Source organism: Mus pahari, chromosome 5 (genome assembly GCF_900095145.1).
Source record: "Mus pahari chromosome 5, PAHARI_EIJ_v1.1, whole genome shotgun sequence".
NCBI lineage: Eukaryota > Metazoa > Chordata > Mammalia > Rodentia > Muridae > Mus > Mus pahari.
In genome coordinates this window covers 63,711,743-63,733,039 of record NC_034594.1, presented here as the reverse complement: position 1 = coordinate 63,733,039, position 21,297 = coordinate 63,711,743, and the positions used below count along the sequence as shown (strand labels likewise).

Here is a 21,297-nt window from a genome sequence, read left to right as displayed (position 1 = left end):
CACACACACACACACACACACACACACACACACACACACACACACACAGAGTCTTGCTTCCGAAGTGGTTAGCCTCCAGCCACTCTATTCTGCTTCCCGCTCTATTCTGCGAGAGATGCCTGTTAGCTTCCTTTCATTTGCACATAGCCTCCACCAGTCCCTATCTAACACCTGTAATACCAGCTACCAGGAGGTGTGGAGTCATTGTGAGATCAAGGCCAGCTTGGGGTACCAGAGATTGGCCTCAGGAAGGACTTTTCTTGTTGTCTTTTGTTATGCAACCTTGGTGATGGGACACACCTCTCAACTAGGAAATGAGACTTGGGTGAAAATGCCAGAATCTTCCAGGAAAGACCTTTATCTTTATGCCTGTTTCCTTAAGTAATCCCAGCAATAAGTGTCTTTATAGAGACAGCCTGGATAGAGAAGGCTGGGAACTCACATTCTTAGACAAACTGGAAAGAGCCAATGGCAACTGAGAGGGGGTTCTGCAGAGGCTACAGCAGCTGGGACAGTCTGAACATCTCACAGTTTAGTTTGGGGGATAGAGTCCTATCCTGCTTGGACTAGTGTGTTACCTGGTGTGTTCTGATAGTTCAGAGCCTGCAGAGAGCACCCTAACTTGAAACAGACGGGGCCACCTAAAAGAGACAGGCCCATGTGATGCTAAGGGAGGAGCCTGCCGGGTTTGGTTGGCCCTCTATCCGCAGATTCAAACAGTGACCCAGGGCCTGCACATTAACCTAGAGGGAAGCAGCACAATCATTCATTCTCTCAGACTTAGGATAAAGGCAGTCTCCAGAGAACAGACCCTGAGAGTCAAAGCTGCTCAGTGAACTGCCTGACACTGCTTAGCCCCTGACCAGTCAGGACCAGAGCTTTCTACACTCTGTTACTCTAGCAGGGAGGACGGGGGACACAAACCAGTCAAGACTGAACAATACCCATTTTTGGTTCTCAATCCCTTCCTTCCATCAGATAACCTGGATGGGATGGTTGGAGTTTTGTTTTTGTTTTTAATTGTAAGAGTAACCCCTTTCCTTTGTTCTAGGAACCACCGGCCTAAACCTGCTCTTGGTTGGAGCCATGTCTTAACAGAGAAGCCTTGCCTGAGTATCTCTGGGTCTGGTATTTTTCTACCACTTCCAGACCAAAGAGCTGAGGTCTGTTAACAAACTCAGCAGGGAACCTCCCCTATGTCTCTCCCACCCCCACCCCATAGTGGCTCCTCCCCACATTCTAGTCTACCTGGGGGGGGGGGGGAGGAATATCCCCTAGTCCTTTAAGCAGCAGGCACAAGGCTCAGTCAGGGCTGGTGCAGAGGGACTGGGAAATGTGACAGCATCCCCCTGAGGGGCTCCTAGACCTTCCTTCTGCTGAGTTAATGTGGCCTGCCTGCCTGCCCAGCCTGGGACGCAAGTGAAGCAAAAACCTCACACACTCCGGCTCAGTGGGCAAGGCTCCGAAAGCACTGATGGCCGAGTCTTGATAATATCACTAGTTATCAAGACCCACAGTACAGGCAGGGTGACTTTCCCTGAGTTCCCCGTCCACAGGACCCAAGCCAAAAACAAAGGAAGCCAAAAGTAATAGCTTCAGAACTACTGATCTGTTGTCATTCTTAGGGTCAGCTCCAGACACTTCCCTAAGCCTCTGAGGCTTTAAGATTCAGGCCTGCCTGCCACCTAGCTGCACAACCAAGCATCCTTCTCTCTCCCTTGACCTTTGATTAAACCATGTCTCTCCCTGGTCCTTAGATGCGGCTACACACATAGTCCTGAGCCTCTGTCTGGCCCTTCTAGCTCTCCTGCTGCTGGGCTGGGCTGGCTCCTCCAAAGGGCTCTGCACTGTTGCCATCTTCAAGTTTGTAACTTCTGGGAACTAGGCATGCGTTTTGCACTGAGCTCTACACATAATATAGCCAGCTAACAGAGAGAGGTGTGGGAAGGCCTGTGCTAGGGAGAAATGGTGGCAGCTCTGCCCTTTCCAACCCTAAGACTTGGATCGGGGCCGCAGTGGACCGCCCTGAGCTAGACACAGCTGGCCTGCTCACTACCATCTCAGAAGATCCTGGCCTGGCAGTAACCGCCCTCCCTTCTCCGAAAGCAGCAGCTTTGGCAAAAGTCCTGAATGTGGCAGAGGGCTCTCCTTCCAGCCAAGTCTACTTCAATGCTTTCCGAAGGCCATCAGGGAGCCTGTGAGCCTCTGCGTACTTGGCCTAAGGGCACCCACTAGAACACTAGCCTTGGGCCTGAACTCTTGCTTTGCCTTTTGCTAATTGATATTTAGGCCAAGGCTTCAGCTGGCTGTGTGGTCACCTTAGTGTTAGAGCCTCGCAGGCTTCTTGCACACCACAGCTCCCCACTTCCTCTAAGGCCCCTCTAGAAGTCTTACACACTCATTAGCCAAGACCAAGGAAGCAGCTAGTTCAGACACCTTCAACAACCAGTCGTTTTTATTGAGAAAATAGAGAAGATGCCTCCATCTTTTCCAGGTGACCCCAGCCAGAGGTGGGAGGTGGTATTCTTTCACAGGGGAAAATAGTCTGGGCAGGCCCCAGAAAAGTATGGGTGTCAGTTGGGAAGGGCTTGAAAGGCAGGGTGTGAGTGGTAAAGATGCTAGCTGCTGAAGGAAAGTGTGCAGGAAAGAGGTACACTTCCCAAGGCCTGGAGCCGCCTCCTTCCAATTCTTCATAAATAAAATTTCACAGTAATAGAAGAATGTCTACATCTAGGGCCCAACCGGCCAGTCTCCAGCCAGGGAGTCAGCATTGGTGAGATGCCAAGGGTGAGACCTGGCTTGGGCTGAGCTCAGGGATCACTGTGTCTTTGGGGGGCAGGGGTGGGGGAGGGGCGGGAGCACTGCTCTTTTGCTCTGTGTCAGGGGCATAAGGTGGGGCACTAGCCCACACTGAGGTCTGGAGGAGTGCTGAGGTAGTCAGAGCGGCCAGTCAGGCTTCTGGACAAGAGAAGTCAAAGCCAGGAGCCATGCCTCGGCAGCTGACTCCAGGCAAGCCTGGGGCTGTGCTGAGGGCCTGTGGAGAGAGAGCTCCTATCTTAGGAGATCCAGCAATGTGGACCAGGGGACACCTGTGGACCTGCACAGGACTGAGCTCCCACAAAGGCTGCTTGATCCTCAGGGAGCCAGAGGCATTTCACAGGAAAGAGGCTTCCCTGTGAGGATAAGAGGCAGCCACAGACCCACTGGGGCCCAGATCTAGCTCAGGTACCTGAGCAAATGTTCCTTTAGATGCCACCAGGGCCTCCTACCAGGCTAGAGAGGTCAAGCTAGAGGCCCACGCTAGGAGAGCTCCAGGCCCTCAGGTGACCTCCAGTCAGGGAAGCTCTGGCTATTCCTGGGCCTCTTTCTGGGAATTTCTGGGAGTTCCTCTCTGGCTCTCTGTACCCCACCACACCTAGGGGCCCAGAGGGCCCAAACCCTTCACCTCCTGCAAGGGATCAAAGACAATGCCATGTATCCCCGAGGACAAACACACTGGTGGCTCAGCAACATTAGAGCACCTGGAACTTGACAGAACAGGTAAGATTGCTATGCACCAGATCCCACATGGCCAGCAGCTCGGCAGGGAGCAACTTGTGTACCACAAGCATGGCCCGGTAGAAGCACGGTTCCTTGTTCATCCGGCTGCCTCGGACCCGAGAGATGCCAAAGGTCTTGAAGCCCTCGTGGCCGGTGGGCTTCACTCCCAGCACCTCCAAGCACATGCCCAGGAAGACATCATCAATAGGGAACAGTTCCAGTGTGTCACAGGCATGGTGGAGTTGCCGAGCTAAGCTGCCAGACATGAGGAAACCCCCTCCGCCAGCATAGGGCGGGTAGGTGGCCTTGCCATACATGACGGCTGGGATGTAGTATTTGTTATCTTTTTTGCGGATGGGCCGAGCATGTTTCAGAACATCACCTACAAATAGGTTTTCCTGGGGCTGTCGGTCAGACAGAAACTCGAGCAGGTTGGTGGGGTTGACATAGACATCATCATCACCTTTGAAGATGAAGGGGACATTGGGACAGTAAATGTCGAGCCACTTGAGGAAGTGGATCTCCTTGAGGGTCAGGTTGAAGAAGCTGTCAAGGAAGTCCCACTGTAGGATGTCACCATAGAGACGGTCCTCATAGGCCAGCAGCTGCTGATAGTGGGTCCGCTCCTCTTGCTTGGAGGCCGTGCCGAGCAGGAAGAGAGTCCGCACGGCGCCCCTCCCCAGACCCGCTGACTCCCATTCGTGGCCCCAGGTCTGACGAATGACCTCTCTGCGGTCGTGCTGTGTGATGACCGACTTGACAACCACCAGCATATAGACATCGCTGGCACACTTCTCTGGGTGGTTCAGCAACATAGGGAAATACCGGCAATGCCGATAGGCTAGAAACTGTCGGAAGTGTGGTTCCAGACTCTGGAACCATGGCTGATGGGTCAGGTTGATGTTGATAGAGCAGTTAGTGGTGATCACGTCCCAGACCTGGGGTCCTTGAGGAACTGTGGGAGTGGGAGCTGCTACATCCTTTGAACTCTTCCAGAAGCTGTTGGGGTTGACCAGATTTCCAGTTTTGGCTGGCCCCAGTGTGGGTGGTAGAGGATCCTGAAGGAATTGACCAGGGGTCACACTGCGCTGGAGAACGGTGACAGCCACAAGGAGGGCCAGTGCCAGGCATACACTCTTGTAGAGGGTTTTCTTCCTAAAGGGGAGCAGCAGAGAAGAAGGTGAGCTGGTACTTGTGCTCCTCCTGAGGATTAGGGGCCCACAGATGGGCCAGTGGACTCCCTGAAAGGTCAGAGGATCCTGCTTTTCTCATGCTAACTGCCCAACTCACGAAGCACTGTGCATTCAGCTACTGGGGTCCCAAACCCAGCAACGACTTTGGGAAGGGGGCCATTTAACCCCTCAAATTCCCCCAAAATGGGACAGAACACAGGATAAAGTACCAGGCATGAACCCGGTGAAATGCTGTCATTTTGCCAGGAAAAGAGACCACTGTCCATCTCCTGAGCTCTGGTTTTTATTTTTAGTTCACATACATATGTGGGCAGCAGTATCACTTTGAACCAATCTCTCTAAGGGACAAAGACAGTATCCTTATTGCAGCTTTTGGGAAGTCTCCTTGTGGGGTGCAGTGGGGAGTGGGTTAGCAGCCCCCACTGACAACAGAAACGATCCATTCTTACTCTAGATGGTTGGTCTGGAAGGGAAGTGGACAGAGACCATCACGACTCCTTATCCTTACCTTTATATTCCACACAAAGCAACGAGGTGCCTAACCCTTCAGTCCTGGGGAAGGAAACCCACTTTCCGGGGACCCTACCTGGTCAGGTAACCCCAGCACACCCTTTTCAGAGGCAGAAATCCTAGCTCTTCTCAGGAATTACCCCCTTCCCCAAGAACCTTCCCTCCTTAGCTCACTCTGGGAGATTCATGGCCTTCCAGGACTGGACCAACAGAGAGAAGGCTCTCACCTCCAATTCGGGGAGGTACAAGAGCCAGGGGGCCACGACGCACGTAGAGATAACCCTAGGTTTTAAGCCTGCGGAGGCGCAGGGTGAGTGAATGTTGAGTCCTCCTCCCACATTCAGCGAGCTTTCCTCAAGAGCCCCACGACTTCCTGGCCACCAGGTTGGATGGAGAAAGACAGAAATGACTTGAGGTACCCTGCTGGGAATGGAAGTAGAGGATTCCGAACCCAGTACTCCAGTCCTCGGGGTTCTAAAGAAGCTCCACGTCGCAGCTTCGGAGTCCGGGTAAGGACCAGCCTCAGGGCCCTGGCTCGCACATACCAGTCCACTGCATTAGTAAGAGCAAAGCCGGGGAAGGAGAAGGGTCGAGGCGATCCGGGGAAGAAGCCACAGGAGGGAAGAGGGACCGGAGGGGTCGGGTGTGTCTGCTAGTGAGACCCCAAGGCTAGAGAGATCTTGCATATAGGCTGCCCGAGTCGTGGCCGGGGAGCCAAGTGTGCGCCCCGTATCTCCCACATCCCACCTGCCGCTCTGGCGCCCGCGACCTGCTCCGCATCTCCCGCCACCCTCGCTGCCCTGGGAAACTGGGGTCGGCCCCAGGACACCCAGCGTGCATCCCTTGCGGTCTGCGGCCCCGGGAGGAGGTGAAGCTCGGAGGTACCCTGCGCCCCACCGAGACCCCGATTTACCACAGAGACATGGCGGCCCGGTCCAGGGCAGCTGAGCGGGGCGCACGGATCACAGCTCTGGGCGCCGCGGCAGGGGACGGCGGGACGAGGCCGAGCCGCGCCCCCGCTGAGACTTTCTTTTTTTCCCTGCGGCTGGAGGAGGGGCCGCAGGGGCGGCGGCCCAGGTAGGTTAACCCTTCGTGCCCCGGCTCACTTCGGGGACAGCAACCTCCGTTCAGCCCTGGTCACCTCAGAGGCACGCCCCGCGGAATCGCGAAGGGAAGAGCCGGAATCTCAGAGACCTTGAGGATCGCCAACATCCTGAGGCGGCGACTTCCCCGCTGCTGGGCCTTCACGGGGTCGCCTGCCTCTCCTCTTCGGGACACGTGGGGACGTCGGACGCCGCCCACCTCCACGCCCACCCGCGGCCTGACTGCTTCCTTCTGGAGTAGCCCTGGGTGTGTAGAGTGGAGGGAGGCGTAATAAGGCTGTTTCCCTAAAGCTTCCTTCTCTCTGCCCTGTCTACTTTATTTCTTCCCGGGCTCGCTTGGGCCTGGTCGGCGATCTCAAGAGGAGATGATGCTGGGTTGCCTGTGTCAAGACACCAGCCCAGGTCAATCCAGCTCTGGGTTTCCCACTCTTTCTGCATTACCATCCCCCCCNCCCCCCCAGTGAGGCTTATTAGCCTCTGCAAAAAGTCCATTCTTTTGCTAGAGTGTTCGCACGTGCTTTTAATCCCAGTTGGTGGATTTCTGCGAGTTCAAGGCCAGCCTGGTCTACATGGTGAGTTCCAGGCCAGCAAAGTCTCCCTAATGAGACTCTTGTCTCAAAATAAACAAAAACCTCCTTCTTGTATTGCCAACAAATCCTTCACTTAACCGCACCCCCACCTTTTTTTTTTTTTTAATTTGTCTCCAGGTTTTTATTAATTTGCGGTGTGAGCACCATTCTCTCTTGGGAGTGGGCTACACACAATCACAGTACAGGGAGGGAGGGGACACCTTGATGCCTCCTCTGGGTGACTTGGGAACATTTCTGGCAGATAAGGCTACATACTGGTCCTTCTGTCATCCAGATGTCTGGACCCATATTGGGGTTGCTTCAAAAATACCCACAGGACTGAAATGGAAACTTTTTACACTCTAAAGGTCCAGCACTTCCTATCTGTCAAGCCCGGTTCTAGGTCCCCGGCTCTCTTGGTTCTGGAGACATGTGCTATGGTTTGTTCCTATCTTACCAGGAGGTCTGCCTGGCTCAGGAGGTGGTCCCTGAGTCCCGGCTCAGGCATTTCTATCAGATAGTAGGACTGGGGAACTCACTACCTTTCTGCAATGCTGTTCCTCTCCCAGGGAATACAGGGAGACCAGAAAGCCCCAGGGAGTCCTAAGGGTGAAGATTACTTTGTTCTTCCCTTAGTGATCCTTGGGCTGGGGTGTCTGCTTAAACAAATAGTGGAATTTTCTGGAATTTGTAAACTCCAGTCGGAAATGATGAAGGGCCTTCAGATGAAAGTTTCAGAGGAGAATCCTGGGACAACACCCTCTTTAAGTCCTCAAGAAGCCCTGGCCTGAAGTGTAAGTCTCATTGGCCTGGCTGCCTGCCCCTAGGAGTCACTGCAGTCCCACTAGTCCCAGGTCACCACCGGTCCTCGGTCTTCAGTCCTCTTTTTCTTAGCTTGGTACTGGCTACCTATCCCTGTCTTTGCTACTCCACCCACCCAGGGTATGGTGTTTTATTTTGATTGTTTTGAGTCAGGGTCTTGGCATGCAGTTCAGGCTGGCCTTGAACTCCAGATCACTTAGCCTTCTGAACGATGGGGGTTACAGATGTGCCAGCACAGCTGGTACCACCCAGGCTTTGGGGGTCTCTCTTTTTGCCCTGTAAGTGTGACTTTGGGGAAGAGCAGGTGCTCTGTCACAGTTCTCCACCAGGTGCCTTGCGGGAGACCAGCCCTCTTGGCCTCTGATTCACCCTTCACCCCAGTGTGGCATTTCTCCAGGTGTAGGTGAAGGTGGACACAGGTGTTTCTGGTAAGGGCTTGTGAATTGAGAGCTGAGTGCCAGAGAGTTGGGGGTTGGGCCAGTTCTCCCCACTTCCTGGCTGCTCCTGGGGGGCAGCTGGTTTATCCTCTTGAGACCTCAATTTCCTGCCAATGCAGAGTTATGTGAGGTGACGCAGAGGAAGCAGACACACCAGTGTCCCCTACACGCTGAGCCTTCTGACAGGTGGGTGCTTTTGATACTATGATCACTAATATTTGACCTATCCCAGGGGATCCTGGGACCACAAGGGAACATGGAAGCAGTAATCAGGGAAGCAGGGGATGGGGAGGTCACCTTGGGTTTTTCAGTTGAATTGGTCAGTTTGTCAAAGATCTTTTGGTCTGTGAATTCAGAATGGGGAAATGCGTAATCACAAAGTACATGAGTCCGTGTGTGTGTGTGTGTGTGTGTGTGTGTGTGTGTGTGTGTGTATGTGTGTTCCCCAGGCTCAGGTTACTTTCCAGTGTCACCCTATTTTGCTTTCAGTGAGCCACAGGTCCCCATCGCTACTCAGAACCACAGTGACTACCCACTGCTCTCTTAGTCTGACACCCCTCCACCTGTCCAGCCATGAGGGCATAGCAACCGGCTAGGGACTGTCTCAGAACAAATGGAGCCGGCTGAGCAAGGCCAGTCTGCCAGTGGATTCTGCCACTGCCCCCCATGCTGTGGGGAGAGCTCAGTAGGAGGAGACAGCAGTTCCAGGAAGCCTTGGTGTGGGTGGAAGAAGGGGTTGAACAGAGCCCCTAAACCAGCAAGTCACTTTCTGAACCATTCTCTCGCTGCCCCAGAAGGGGTGCTCAGTGACCTGGCACCAGGAAACGCCCCTTTCTCTTTCCCTATTCCTTCTTTGGATAACTCGCTTCTCCCCAGCTCCCATTTCCCTCTCCCTGTGACTTCTCCCTCCCCATTAGGCCTGCAGAGACTTAAGATGGAGGGAGAACTGACCCATGAGAGGACATACTGGGTAGGCATTGTTGTGGGACAATGTGGAGGCTGCCCCGGGTCAGAAAGAACAAGGAAGTAGGAAGGAAGGAACCATGGGCACCTTGGAGAGAGTCTGCCGTGGACAGACACTTGGAGCTGGCGGTGGCCGAAGGACTAACAAGCCAGGGTCAGCTGCAGCCATTTTAATTCAGCCCGGAGCTATTGAGGACATGTGAATTAGTTTTAGTGAGTGTTACACTCCAGGGGTAGCCACAGCTGGGGCTTCAAATTCAGCTGTCTACACTCACAGCTGGAGGCCAGTGAGCCAGCTCGGGGAGGTCAGAGGTCACAGGCTGGTAGGAAAAGAGTTGCCTGACAAAAAAAAGTGGTGTGGCTCCTCTGTCCATGCCAGACCAGCTCTGTGGGGCACTATCCTGGTCTGGAACTTTCTGTGGTGGGTCCTCTGTGACTTCAGGGCTGGCTGCGGATCAGGGTGGCCTTGAGAATTGCCCTGACATGTTTTCCTGTGCAGAGTTTGAAAGGAGTTTCTCCAAGCTCAGAACCATGGTAGGATGCCTGCTTTGCATTTTGTTCTAGAAGTTTGCAGTGGGTAAGACTGGGTCTGAGATGCTTTCTGATGAGAAAGTGTTGAGAGGGAGGGCTGGAGAGATGGCTCAGTGGTTAAGAGCACTGTCTGTTCTTCCAGAGGACCCGGGTTCAATTCCCAGCAACCACATGGTGGCTCACCACCATCTGTAATGGCCTCTGATGCCCTCTTCGGGTGTGTCTGAGGACACTGACAGTGTACCCACATACATGAAATAAATAAATCTAAAAAAAAGAAAAGTGTGAGAGTGGAACCCCTGGTCCTCATAGGTGTCCACTACTGAGAACCTGACACAGTACAGGGTGGTGCTGAAGGGGTCAGGGAGAACCCAGGGATGCCATTCAAGTCAGCACTGGCAGAGTCCCCGCAGGTACACTGTCTCCCCCACATGGAGGCACAGGAGGCAGGGTCTGGAGCCATGGAATACTAAGGGATGAACAGAAGATACAACGTATCTCCTTGGAGGCTGGCTCCCCTTAATTATTTCAATTTTAAATGTACACTTATATATTAGTGTGTATGTGCAAATGTATGTGTATGTATGTGTGTGTATGTGTGTTTGTTTGTGTGTGTGTATATATATATATATATGTGTGTGTATGTATGTATTGAGTGTGTATGTATGTGTGTGTGGGTGGGTGTGTCTGTGTATGACAATTTTTAGGAGTCAATTCTCCTTCCAGCATAAGGCTGACAGGTGAGATACAACTGCTGAACCATCTTACAGGCAGAGGTCCTCTCTGTAAGTCAGGGGCCCAAGAAGGAGCAAGGAGAAGGTGGGAGAGCAGGGAGAATCCTTGGAGCCTGGGGTATCTTACACATCAGAGTCTAGTTGAATTCTTGGAATTTCCTTTAGCCAACGTGTTGAGAGCGACAGTCTGCCCTAAGTCCTTCCATATTGTATATAGCAGTATTTTCCAGGCTGCACCTTGCCCTGAGTGGCTCTATTTTACAAACTGCTGTTGGGTTCATTTTGAATACAAATGCTGTCATTCATGAGATGCAGGCAGATAAATAACTTATTCCTAAAAGTAGGAAGGATGTCGCCCTTTATATTTATCAAAGCAAATTGGGACCATGTGAGTCCCAATGAGCATAGGTCCTCTCAGGAAAATGAGTCCTGAGGACTCAAGGCACAGCAGACAGAGGAAACGGTGTGACACTGCCACCTGGACCCCATGAAGGGACAGACCCTGCCGTGGCTCTGGTCCCACTGACCTGTCTGTCACCTGACCACCTGGGTTTTATGTCAGTGGACTGACAGAATTTCTGACTGTTCAGGGGCTGAACTCCCTGATGTTGACACAGCCTCCTTGAACCATCTGGACCTGCCATCCATCTGTCCATCCTTCTGGACAGGTCTAGATCCTTGCCCCGGATGCAAGACTCAATGTTGAGACTCAGCTCTGCGCTGCCCGGCAGCCTGGCTCTGTGGTTGTAACTGTCAGTGGCATCTCCTGTGGCTCTCCGGCCTGGTGCATTACTATCTCACCTCTCCACCCACAGCCCAACTCTCTTTGTGTTCCTATCAGCTTCTTTCTCTTAGGCCACTTTGAAACTCCTTCAGAGTTTTAACTTCCAAGAGTCTCAACTAGATTTAAATGGAGGACACCCCATGCTTTGAAGTCCAACTCCTTGCCTCCTTCTTGGCCTCTGACTTAAAGGGAGGACCCAGGCCTGCTGAGACATCTTAAACTTTAGTGGCCATTCTGTAGCTTACAACTATACCCATATACATAGATAGATTTACTAGGAGATCTGTAATGTATGACCTAAGTTAAAATTAGTAATTAAGATTGGAATGAAAGAATCTGTGTTTTCCTCAGCCAAGGCTAGGGAGGAGAATGGATCCAGCTAATGAATTGCCCTCAGTGAAGCTTCTGCACTCTGAGAATTTGTTATTCAATAAAACATGGTTCTCTATGTTTCTGACAGAGCGCTCGTGCGCGCATGCAGGACCCAAAGGAAGACTGGACTCCAAAGAAATGCATATCACGGGGAAGGAGCCAGGAAGGGAGTAAGTGAGACAACTTGTGCCAGCTCTAGGGGACCCAAGGTGACCTTTGATTGTCCCTAGTACTCATGGAGCTAAGCCTCAGTAATCAAGGAGGTGACAGAACTGAGTGACAGACAGGGTTTCTCAGCACTGGTCCCGAGGCCAGATGGAGGAGAGCTCCTTGGGAAGCCCTAGAGGAAGAGAGCAGCTCTCTGGTTTTCCAGCCATCTTCCTGGAGCACTCCCCAGCCCGGCTGGCCAGCTCTGAGCAAGGACCCGAAGAGAGGCAAGTCTTCCTGTGAGGCTGGGGAGAAGCAGACAGACAGGGAAGTAGCTGTGGAAGAGACTGGGGCCAGGGAGCTGAGGAAGTCGGTGGTGGTAGAGTCAGCAGAGGTGGGTTTAGGAGCTTTGAGAGTGGACGCTGGCAGTAAGACATCTAGATGGGAACTGAGAGGGCCAAGGAGGGATCGTGAAGGATGTTGTGAGCCAGGCAAAGTAACTCTGGATTCCTGAAGACCAAGCATGTGGCTCAGGCAAGAAATAGTCCAGGATTCTTCAGAGTTTCTGAGACAGGGTTTCTCTGTGTAGCCCTGGCTGTCCTGGAACTCATTCTGTAGACCAGGCTGGCCTCGAACTCAGAAATCCACCTGCCTCTGCCTCCCAAGTGCTGAGATTAAAGGCATGCGCCACCACTGGCCAGCAGTGGTTTTAAGTGATAGTAAGTCCCAACTCTGAAGTAGCTGAAGCAAAAGAAATTTCTAGCTTATATAATAGAAATACCACCAGCACTTTATGACTTTATGGCCATCCTGTCCTTTTACAGGAAGATGCCCTTAGGCACTTATCGCTTCACCCTACTTCCACTTCCTCATAGAAAATCCCAGGGAGGGATTCTGGTTTCTCTTGGTATCATGTGTCCCACCCTAGGCCAGTGAGCACATCCCAGGGTTGGCGTAGCATCACTGCCAGGCCTGGGTCATAATTTCCATCCTATGCATGGCACAGGATCCTGAAATTGGCAGCCCCTAGGAACAGCTGAGGGCATAGAGCCTTCAAAGGAGTCTGCCTCCCGCTCCCAGGGGGTAGATTTTTGGAGACAGGGTTTCTCTGGCTGTCCTGGAACTCACACTGTAGACCAGGCTGGCCTCGAACTCAGAGTTCCCCTTGCCTCTGCCTCTCGAGAGCTGGGACTAAAGGCATGCATCACTACCACTGCCCCGTGATTCTGCCAATCTTATAAACTCTGCTCAGTCAGAGGTTCACTCAGATACCTTGGAGATGTCCCAGCCACGTTTGCCACTTAGGCCAAGCCTCCAGAACTCGCTGGCTATTCTTTAAGACAAACTGCTCAGATGCAGAGCCCAGGAGGAAGGAGGGCAGTGCAGTGTGGACAGCTGCTTCATGCTGTCTAGACACCTCTTTCTGGGATGGGGAGGAGCACTGGGCCAGGAGAAGATGGACACAGTACCTCTGGGGCTGAGCAGCTTCCTGGTCCCTTCCCATGCTCAAACACAAGCTGGCTAGTGTGCAGACAGCCAAGGCTTTGTGGGTATGGGGTGGCAGTTAAGTGGAAGTGGAGCTGGTCTACTACTCAGAGGACAGAGCTTAAAGGATCCAGGGGCAGCAAAGCAGAAATAAGCTGACAGGGAGAGCCAGGAAGGAGTGGAGGGCTGATGGGTGGTAGGTTCCTGGTATGGCCTGAGTCTTGGAGCTGAACCCAAGTTTCTCTTGGTAGGGCACACATACGCACGAACATTCTTTCTCACACAGGCAGATACACAAATGCACCATCACACACTGACATATATAAAACCACATAAATGTGCATATGACACAGACTATCAACATATGTAGCCAGACACTCACATGCCCAGTAAGATCAAACTACACATGAATACACAAGTATTCAGAGACATGTAGAAAACTACTCATGGGTAGACACACACACACACACACACACAAAGTTCTGAGATACTTGCTTACCCAGTGACACACATAAATACACACTTGCCTGTGACCAGCTGTTTTGTTACAATGAAACCTTGCCTGGCAGGCCCTTGGGAATAGGCTTGGGACCCAATAGGTCCTGTGTAGCCTCTTCTATCACCCCCAGGTCCTCAACTCTGTACCTGCCCCAGGACCCCTGGTTCTACCCACAAACCCTTAAGCCTGTGGTTCCCCAGTATCCTGCCTTCCTTCAAAATGGAACAAATTCCTGATGGTCTTTACAAATCGGCTCAGAATGGCTAGCATCACTTTAACAAGCTGTCTGTCCCTCCTCCCTTTGTCCTACCACAGAGGGTACAATTAGAGACTGAGGACAGCCCTTTCTGCTGGGCAGCACCCAGAAGGGAAGCATAGGATGAGGGGCAGGATGAAGGCAGGTGTGGGCCATTTCAAGAGACCTTGACTAGGAGGAGGGGCAGACTTGCCAAGGCCACAGTCAGAAGAGGACAGGATGTGGCTACTGCTAGGCTCGTAAGAGCCCAGGCAGATAGGTAGCCTCAGCACTAACATACCTGCTCCAACTTATACCGACATACATTCACATGCAGGTGGGCAGTGAGCCCCCTGTTCTGGCCAGCTGGGCCCAGGCTGCACCCTCCTCTGGCCACCAATGAGTCACATGCCTGCCTGCCAGGCATTTAGCATGGGGCACACAGCTGCCTTTCAGTCCTAGGCCTTAAACACTAGCTCAGTCTTCCTTCTGAGACCCCTCCCCCTCCCAACCAGCCTGCCACCCTCCCAGGCTGACAGCTCAGCTCCACACTGAGGCCACATGGGCCTCCTTCCCTCCAGAGCACAGGGCCCCCTGTCTCTCATCACAAGGCTCCTGGCCAAGCCAACCTTGAATGGCTGCCTTTTCAGACCAGAGCCCGGACCAGGTGCATTCTGGACAGCCTTGTTCCCATGACAACCAGCCAAATATCTAGTCAGAGAGATGAGGGGTGGGCTGGAGAGTTGAAGTGCCCAGAGATGTATGCCTTTTAGGCTCTACAGTGTGCTTATGCTGGGTGTCTGTCTGTCTGTCCCAACACACAGACACACACCAGAATCCTCTCCATATTCTAGCCTCCTATGTCCTTCCCATAAAACCCTTAACTAGGCAGGCCGGGCAAAGATAATTATTATTTCCATCTTACAGAGAAATGCAATGAGACTTAGAGCAAGGTGAAGAATATAACTGTATCCCAGGCCAATAGTCTGGAATGATCTCAGTGATCTCATCTGCCAGAGCTGCGGTGAAGTGTGCGACCTCCCACACACCTGGAGGAGAGGCCACAGATGGTACCTAGTGACAATGACTCCAAACCTCAGGCTTTGTCCCTAGTACCTAACAGCCTATAGTCTCAGCGTTGGCCTCTGGGCTTCTAGGTCTGGCTGGAGTTGCAGGGGTCTTGTCCGGCATTTCTGCCTTTTCTGCCCAGAGTGTGCTTGCTTAGTGTGGTGTACGGCCAGGGCTATGCCTTGGGTGTTTAAAGTGGACCGCTCCCTGATAAGTGCAATTTTTCTTAAAAGATTTATTTATTTACTTTATCTGTGTGAGTACATTGTATGTACAGACGCACCAGAAGAGGGCATCTGATCCCATTACAGATGGTTGTGAGCCACCATGTGGTTGCTGGGACCTCAAGACCTAACCACTGAGCCATCTCTCCACTCCTGATAAGTACAGTCTAAAACATCATTTTGTTTTAGGTGGTAGTAGCGCATGCCTTTAATCCCAGTACTCAGGAGGAAGGAGGTGGATCTTTGTGAGTTTGAGGCCAGCCTGGTCTATAGAGTGAGTTCCAGGACAGCCAGAGCTACATAAATAAACCTGTCTTAAAAGACAAAGTTGGGTGGTGGTGGCACACACCTTTGATCCCAGCACTCGGGAGGCAGAGGCAGAGGCAGGCGGATTTCTGAGTTTGAGGCCAGCCTGGTCTATAGAGTGAGTTCCAGGACAGCCAGAGCTACATAAATAAACCTGTCTTAAAAGACAAAGTTGGGTGGTGGTGGCACACACCTTTGATCCCAGCACTCGGGAGGCAGAGGCAGAGGCAGGCGGATTTCTGAGTTTGAGGCCAGCCTGGTCTATAGAGTGAGTTCCAGGACAGCCAGGGCTATACAGAGAAACCCTGACTCAGAAAAAAAAAAAAAAAAAGACAAACAAAACAAAACTTTTTTTGTTGTTGTAACATTTATAAGTGTGTGTGTGTGTGTGTGTGTGTGTGTGTGTGTGTGTACATGTACCATAGAATGCTATGGGGGTTGGAGAACAACCAGTAAGAATTCATCCTCTCCTTTTACCACGTGAGTTCTTGAGTTACTCATGTCTTAGGCTTGGCAGCAAGTACCTATACTCACTGATTGTGCAACTCAATATCCTGGAAGAAGATGTCTTATATTCCTGGCTCTTGGCTGCAGGGGACAGAATGAAACAGCACGCAGGAAGAGGAGAGGAACAAGGTGGAGCAGGGCTTGACTCCTGTGCCAGAGACCCTGTGGCCGCAAGCAAAGATGTTCACCTAGGATCCAGAACCTGGGATTACGTTAGCCTACTGGCAAAAGGCCTACGTTAAAATTATGAACCTTGGGACTGGAGAGATGGCTCAGCAGTTAAGAGCACTGGATGTTCTTGAAGAAGACCTGGGTTCAGTTCCCAGCACTCACATAGTGGCTCACAATAGTCTGTAACTCCGGCTCCAGAGGATCAACGACCTCTTCTGGCTTCTATGAGTACCAGATATGGACATGGTGCACAACATACATGTGAGCAAACCCTCATATGTGTAATTTTTTTTTTTAAATTTAAAAAGATCAGGGACCTTGACTTGGGGAATACCTGGGTAATCAGGACCCAATCTATCCACATGAGCCCTGAAATGCAGAAATTGTCTCTTTAAGAGTAGAAAGACAGTCAGAGACCAGAGCAGGTAAGGACTGTGGCCTCTTTCTTTCCTGAAGGTAGGTACACATGTGTAGACTGGACTAGAGAGGTCACAAGGAGCCCGGAATGACTCCTAGTAGCCCACATGGGTGACTCTTTGATTTGAATCATATAAAATCTGATTCAGAGAATCAATTGCTCTGATAAGATTATAACCAGTGTTGTGTATGGGGGTGGGGTGGGAGAGAGAGAGAGAGAGAGAGAGAGAGAGAGAGAGAGAGAGAGAGAGGTGTTCTAAGAGGTGTGCTGCTTTAAGCCACATGCTGTAATCAGTGGACATGCAGCATGAGGAACTTGGAGCGTGACACATACCCCATGCTGAGCCTCTTTCTCCTGGTTTGGTTTCAGGAGCCAAGAATTTGTCATCTGTGCTTTGATAACCCCCCCACTCAGGATTTCAGGATGATGGTGCTATTGTAAGCTGTTTCCTTGCCTGTCTGTCTTAGCCTGCTCTGGCAGATTGGGTGGCAACAAAATACCCAGAACTTAAGGACAGCAAAAATCCCTCTAGGACGTTTGAGCCTTCAAAGATCTGAGGAGGCTTTATTAGAAATCCCATCTTCCTTGCCAGGGTGAACCCTCGGTCCTCCCCAGCAGGTCTGAGGTCATTGAAGAAGGAAGCATTAAAAGTCTCTCTGAAGGCTGGGCGGTGGTGGCGCACGCCTTTAATCCCAGCACTTGGGAGGCAGAGGCAGGTGGATTTCTGAATTTGAGGCCAGCCTGGTCTACAGAGTGAGTTCCAGGACAGACAAAGCTATACATAGAAATCCTGTCTCGAAAAAACAAACAAACAAACAAACATCTGTGGACATTCTCTGGTGGCTTGGTTAAGACACAGGGAGCCATTTGTAGGGGGAAGACAGATAACACCAGGACACAAAAGACTAAAGCCACATAGAGAATCCTGGACTATTTTTGGCAAGGTCACAGGAAAAGCCAGGAAGACCCTAGGACAGACATGAGCTGAGACCTCACAGAGAAGAGACGAAGTTTGCAAACAGGTGAGAAGGGAAGGGGGGGGGAAGAAAGATGGAAGGGGGGTGCTGGAGGTGTGTTGGCACCATCCCAGCCCTTAGCTGGTGGAGGGGAGAAGATCGGTTCAAGGAAGCGAGTGTGAGGCTAGCTTGTACTACATGAGACCCTATTTGAAAGAAAAATTGGGGGTGGGGGATGGTGCTGGAGAGAGAGCTCAGCTGCTGCGAGTATGGTTGGTTATGGCAGAGGGCCAGAGTTTGGTTCCCAGCCCATGTCAGGAGGCTTACAACCACTTGTAACCCCAGCTCCAGGGACCTGTCACCCTCTTCTGACTGTTGCAGTCACCTCCATTCCTGTGCACATCCCCACACATACATACACATGTATAGTATTATATACATACACACACATTACTTTTAGTGTTATAGTACACATACATATACACAGAGTTAAAAATAAATCTGAAAATGAAGAATCGGAGGGGAGAGGTAGAGGACTATATAAAGCAGAGAGATGTCACCTTTTACTTCCTGACAGGAGATCAGAGCTTCAGGGCACCCCGTTTTCCCTTGCCTCTCAGTCTTCCCCCAGGGCTCCCTCTGGAATCTTAAGTCTGCTTCTAACCTTCTTGTGGGATCATAAGGCCGAACTAGCTTTTGTCTCTTAAGAGCCTCTTAAGAAGCAGTGTGGGTTTGGGGATGTGACTCAGTTGGTAGAGCATGTGTCTCATATATACAAAGCCCTGGGTTCAAATGAGAAAAAAATAAAAATAAAAAAGGTGGAATCCCTCTGGGACCTTCCCCAGAGACCCTGTAATCCCTGCTCATCCATGTCTCTTTCCCGCTCCCCGCCTCATCCCTTGCTCTGTTCTTCACACCCACTGCCGGAGCAAGGAGGGCACGCAGGCTTGGTGCCAGGCACAGGAGGGAAATGAACATTTCTTGGATACGGTGCCCAAAACACCCTGATGAACTGGATTCCATCGAAATCTAGAAGCTCAGCTCTGAAAAGTATCTTAGTTAAAATGAGAAGGCCGGCGCATTCTGGTCTTGGAGAAGATACTTCTAATGGATAATTTTGTCTGGGTATGATGGCCACACCTCTAGCCCCAGCACTCAAGAGGCAGAGGTAGGTAGAGTGCTGTGAGTTTGAGGTCAGCCTGGTAGAGAGAGAGAGAGAGAGAAACAGAGAGAGAAACAGAGAGAGAAACAGAATTCTGACAAAGTGTTATGATCAAGAACAAAGGAGTTTGGAAAGATGGTTCAGAACACTTGCTGTTAAGAGCTCAGAGGACCGCCGGGCATGGTGGTGCACCCCTGTAATCCCAGCACTCAGGAGGCAGAGGCAGGAGGGTTTCTGAGTTGAGGCCAACCTAGTCTACAGAGTGAGTTCCAAGACAGCCAGGACTACACATAGAAACCCTATCTCGAAAAACAAACAAAAAAAAATTATTCAGAGGACCAGGAGTTACTGAGACAAAGGGTGGAGCAGAAATTGAAGGAATGGCCATCCAGAAACTGCCCTACCTGGGAATCCATTCCATAAACAACCACCAAACCCAGACACTATTGAAGATGCCAACAAGAGCTTGCTGACAGGAGCATGATATACCTGTCTCCTGAGAGGCTCTCCCAGTGCCTGACTAATACAGAAGTGGATGCTCACAGCCATCCATTAGACAGAGCACAGGGTCCCCAATGAAGGAGCTAGAGAAAGTACCGCGGTTTGCAGCCCCATAGGAGGAACAACACTATGAACTAACCAGTATCTCCACAGCTCCCTGGGACTAAACCACCAATCAAAGAAAACACATGGTGGGACTCATGGCTCTAGCTGCATGCGCTGCAGAGGATGGCCTAGTCGGTCATCAATGGGAGGAGAGGCCCTTGGGCCTGTGAAGGTTCCATGCCCCAGTATAGGGGAATGCCTAAGCCAGGAAGCGGGAATAGGTGGGTTGGGGAGCAGGAGGAGGGAGGGGGGAGAGGATAGGAGATTTTCGGAGGGGAAACTAGGAAAGGGGATAACATTTGAAATGTAAAGAAAAATCTTAAAAAAAAAAAAAGAGTTCAGAGGATCAGAGTTCAGCTCTTAGCCTCCATGTCAAGTGGGTCATAGTCATCTGTATTTCTAGCTCTGGGGAATCCAATGTCCATTCTGTCCTTCTATGACACCCATACGTGCCTGGCATACAGAGATACATATAAACATGAATCAGTAAATCTTAGAAAGGAATAAAGAACTCTTTTTTTTTTTTAAAATTATTTATTTATTATATGTAAGTACACTGTAGCTGTCTTCAGACACTCCAGAAGAAGGAGTCAGATCTTGTTATGGGTAACCACCATGTGGTTGCTGGGATTTGAACTCCGGACCTTCGGAAGAGCAGTCGGGTGCTCTTACCCACTGAGCCATCTCACCAGCCCAAGAACTCTTATGTATGATCCTAATTAAAAAAAAACCCACTAAAATAATAAAATGTATTGACCAAAAAAGTAAGTGAAATATGGGAAAAAAAATATTTGAATGGCTGGAGATGTAGGTCAGTTGGTGAAATGTCTGCCTACCGTGCATGAAGTTCTGGGGCCTGTAAGCCCAAGACTTGGGAGGTGAGGGAGGAGGAGTGGAAACTCACAGCTACGTCCTGAGATGAGCTGAGGCCATCCTTGGATTACAACCAGTGTTAGGTACTATTCAAAAGAGGAAAAGTGTTAATGGATCAAAGGAACAGAGCAGGCGCACACCAACGGCATCCACTCAACACTGTCCACCACTAGGGCAGCGAAGTGAGTTAAAGCCGACGTAGACCTGAGGGGTGTCTGAGTTAAATGTGCTGTGTGACGGCTGGATCGCTCATACAGTCCTAGTGGGATTGTGAATCAACACACACCTGGAAACCGTGTGTGGTGGGCACGTGTGCGGAGGTGTGTGTGTACAGGTTGGAGCTGCCTTTCTCCTCTCACCTCGAAGGTTCTAGGGATGGAACTTAGGTTGTCAGCCTTGGTGACAGGCACCTGCTGGCCGCCTTACTCACTTGAGACAGGCCCTGTTTATGTAGCCTTGGCTGGCCTGGAGTTTGCTATGGAACTTACACTGGCCTTAAATTTACATCTGATCTCTTGCCTTGGCCTCCTGAGTAACTGAGTTTACAGGTGTGTGCCTCCAGGCCATACTTTATTTTTGAGTCAGAGTTTTGATATTGTAGTCTGGTCTGGCCTTAGATTCCTTATGTAGCCCAGACAGGTCTCAAACTCTCGGTCCTCTGTTGGGATTAAAGTTGTTGGCCACCAAGCCTGACAAGGTTTTGTTTTGCTTTATTTTGTAGCAGCCAGCGAGGGTCACCCTGATATTTTAGTCAACAAGGAATCTGCTAGTTCTGTGGGGGTGGGGGTGGAGCTGGGGGGTTATGGTTTAGTGATTATGATTGTCTTGGTTTGTGTAAACACATTTCTTGATGTTCAGGCAATGTTGAAATTGCCTAATGCTCCCTTTTCCTGGAGTGACACACGACTCTACACCATTTGCAGTATACCTGTGCAGTGTATGCTAAGCAATAATGAGGGATCAATTAATCAATTCATGCCATACCAAGGATCTCAAAAGAATTATCATGAGTAAAAAAGAAAAAAAGCACCAGGGAGTGGTGGTTCACACCCAGCATTCAGGAGGTGGCGGGGGGGGGGGGG

The 21,297-nt window shown here is 51.1% G+C and overlaps 1 protein-coding gene and 1 long non-coding RNA gene across 2 annotated transcripts in view; one reads left to right on the top strand and one right to left on the bottom strand.

The window, feature by feature from the left end:
- Positions 1-2,427: 2,427 nt before the first annotated feature.
- On the bottom strand, positions 2,428-6,491 carry B3gnt7 (UDP-GlcNAc:betaGal beta-1,3-N-acetylglucosaminyltransferase 7). The gene is made up of 2 exons (XM_021198702.1): positions 6,157-6,491; positions 2,428-4,695 (listed from the first exon to the last, which is right to left on the bottom strand). The coding sequence occupies exons 1-2, from the start codon at positions 6,165-6,167 to the stop codon at positions 3,513-3,515; spliced, it is 1,194 nt and encodes a 397-aa protein (XP_021054361.1). The 5' UTR covers positions 6,168-6,491; the 3' UTR covers positions 2,428-3,512.
- Positions 6,492-8,312: 1,821 nt separating this feature from the next.
- Positions 8,313-21,297, top strand: part of LOC110321639 — a 25,606-nt gene continuing 12,621 nt past the window's right edge. The window contains exons 1-2 of the long non-coding RNA XR_002380538.1: positions 8,313-8,360; positions 17,563-17,640. This is a non-coding gene — a long non-coding RNA (uncharacterized LOC110321639). The remainder of the gene's footprint in view (positions 8,361-17,562; positions 17,641-21,297) is intronic.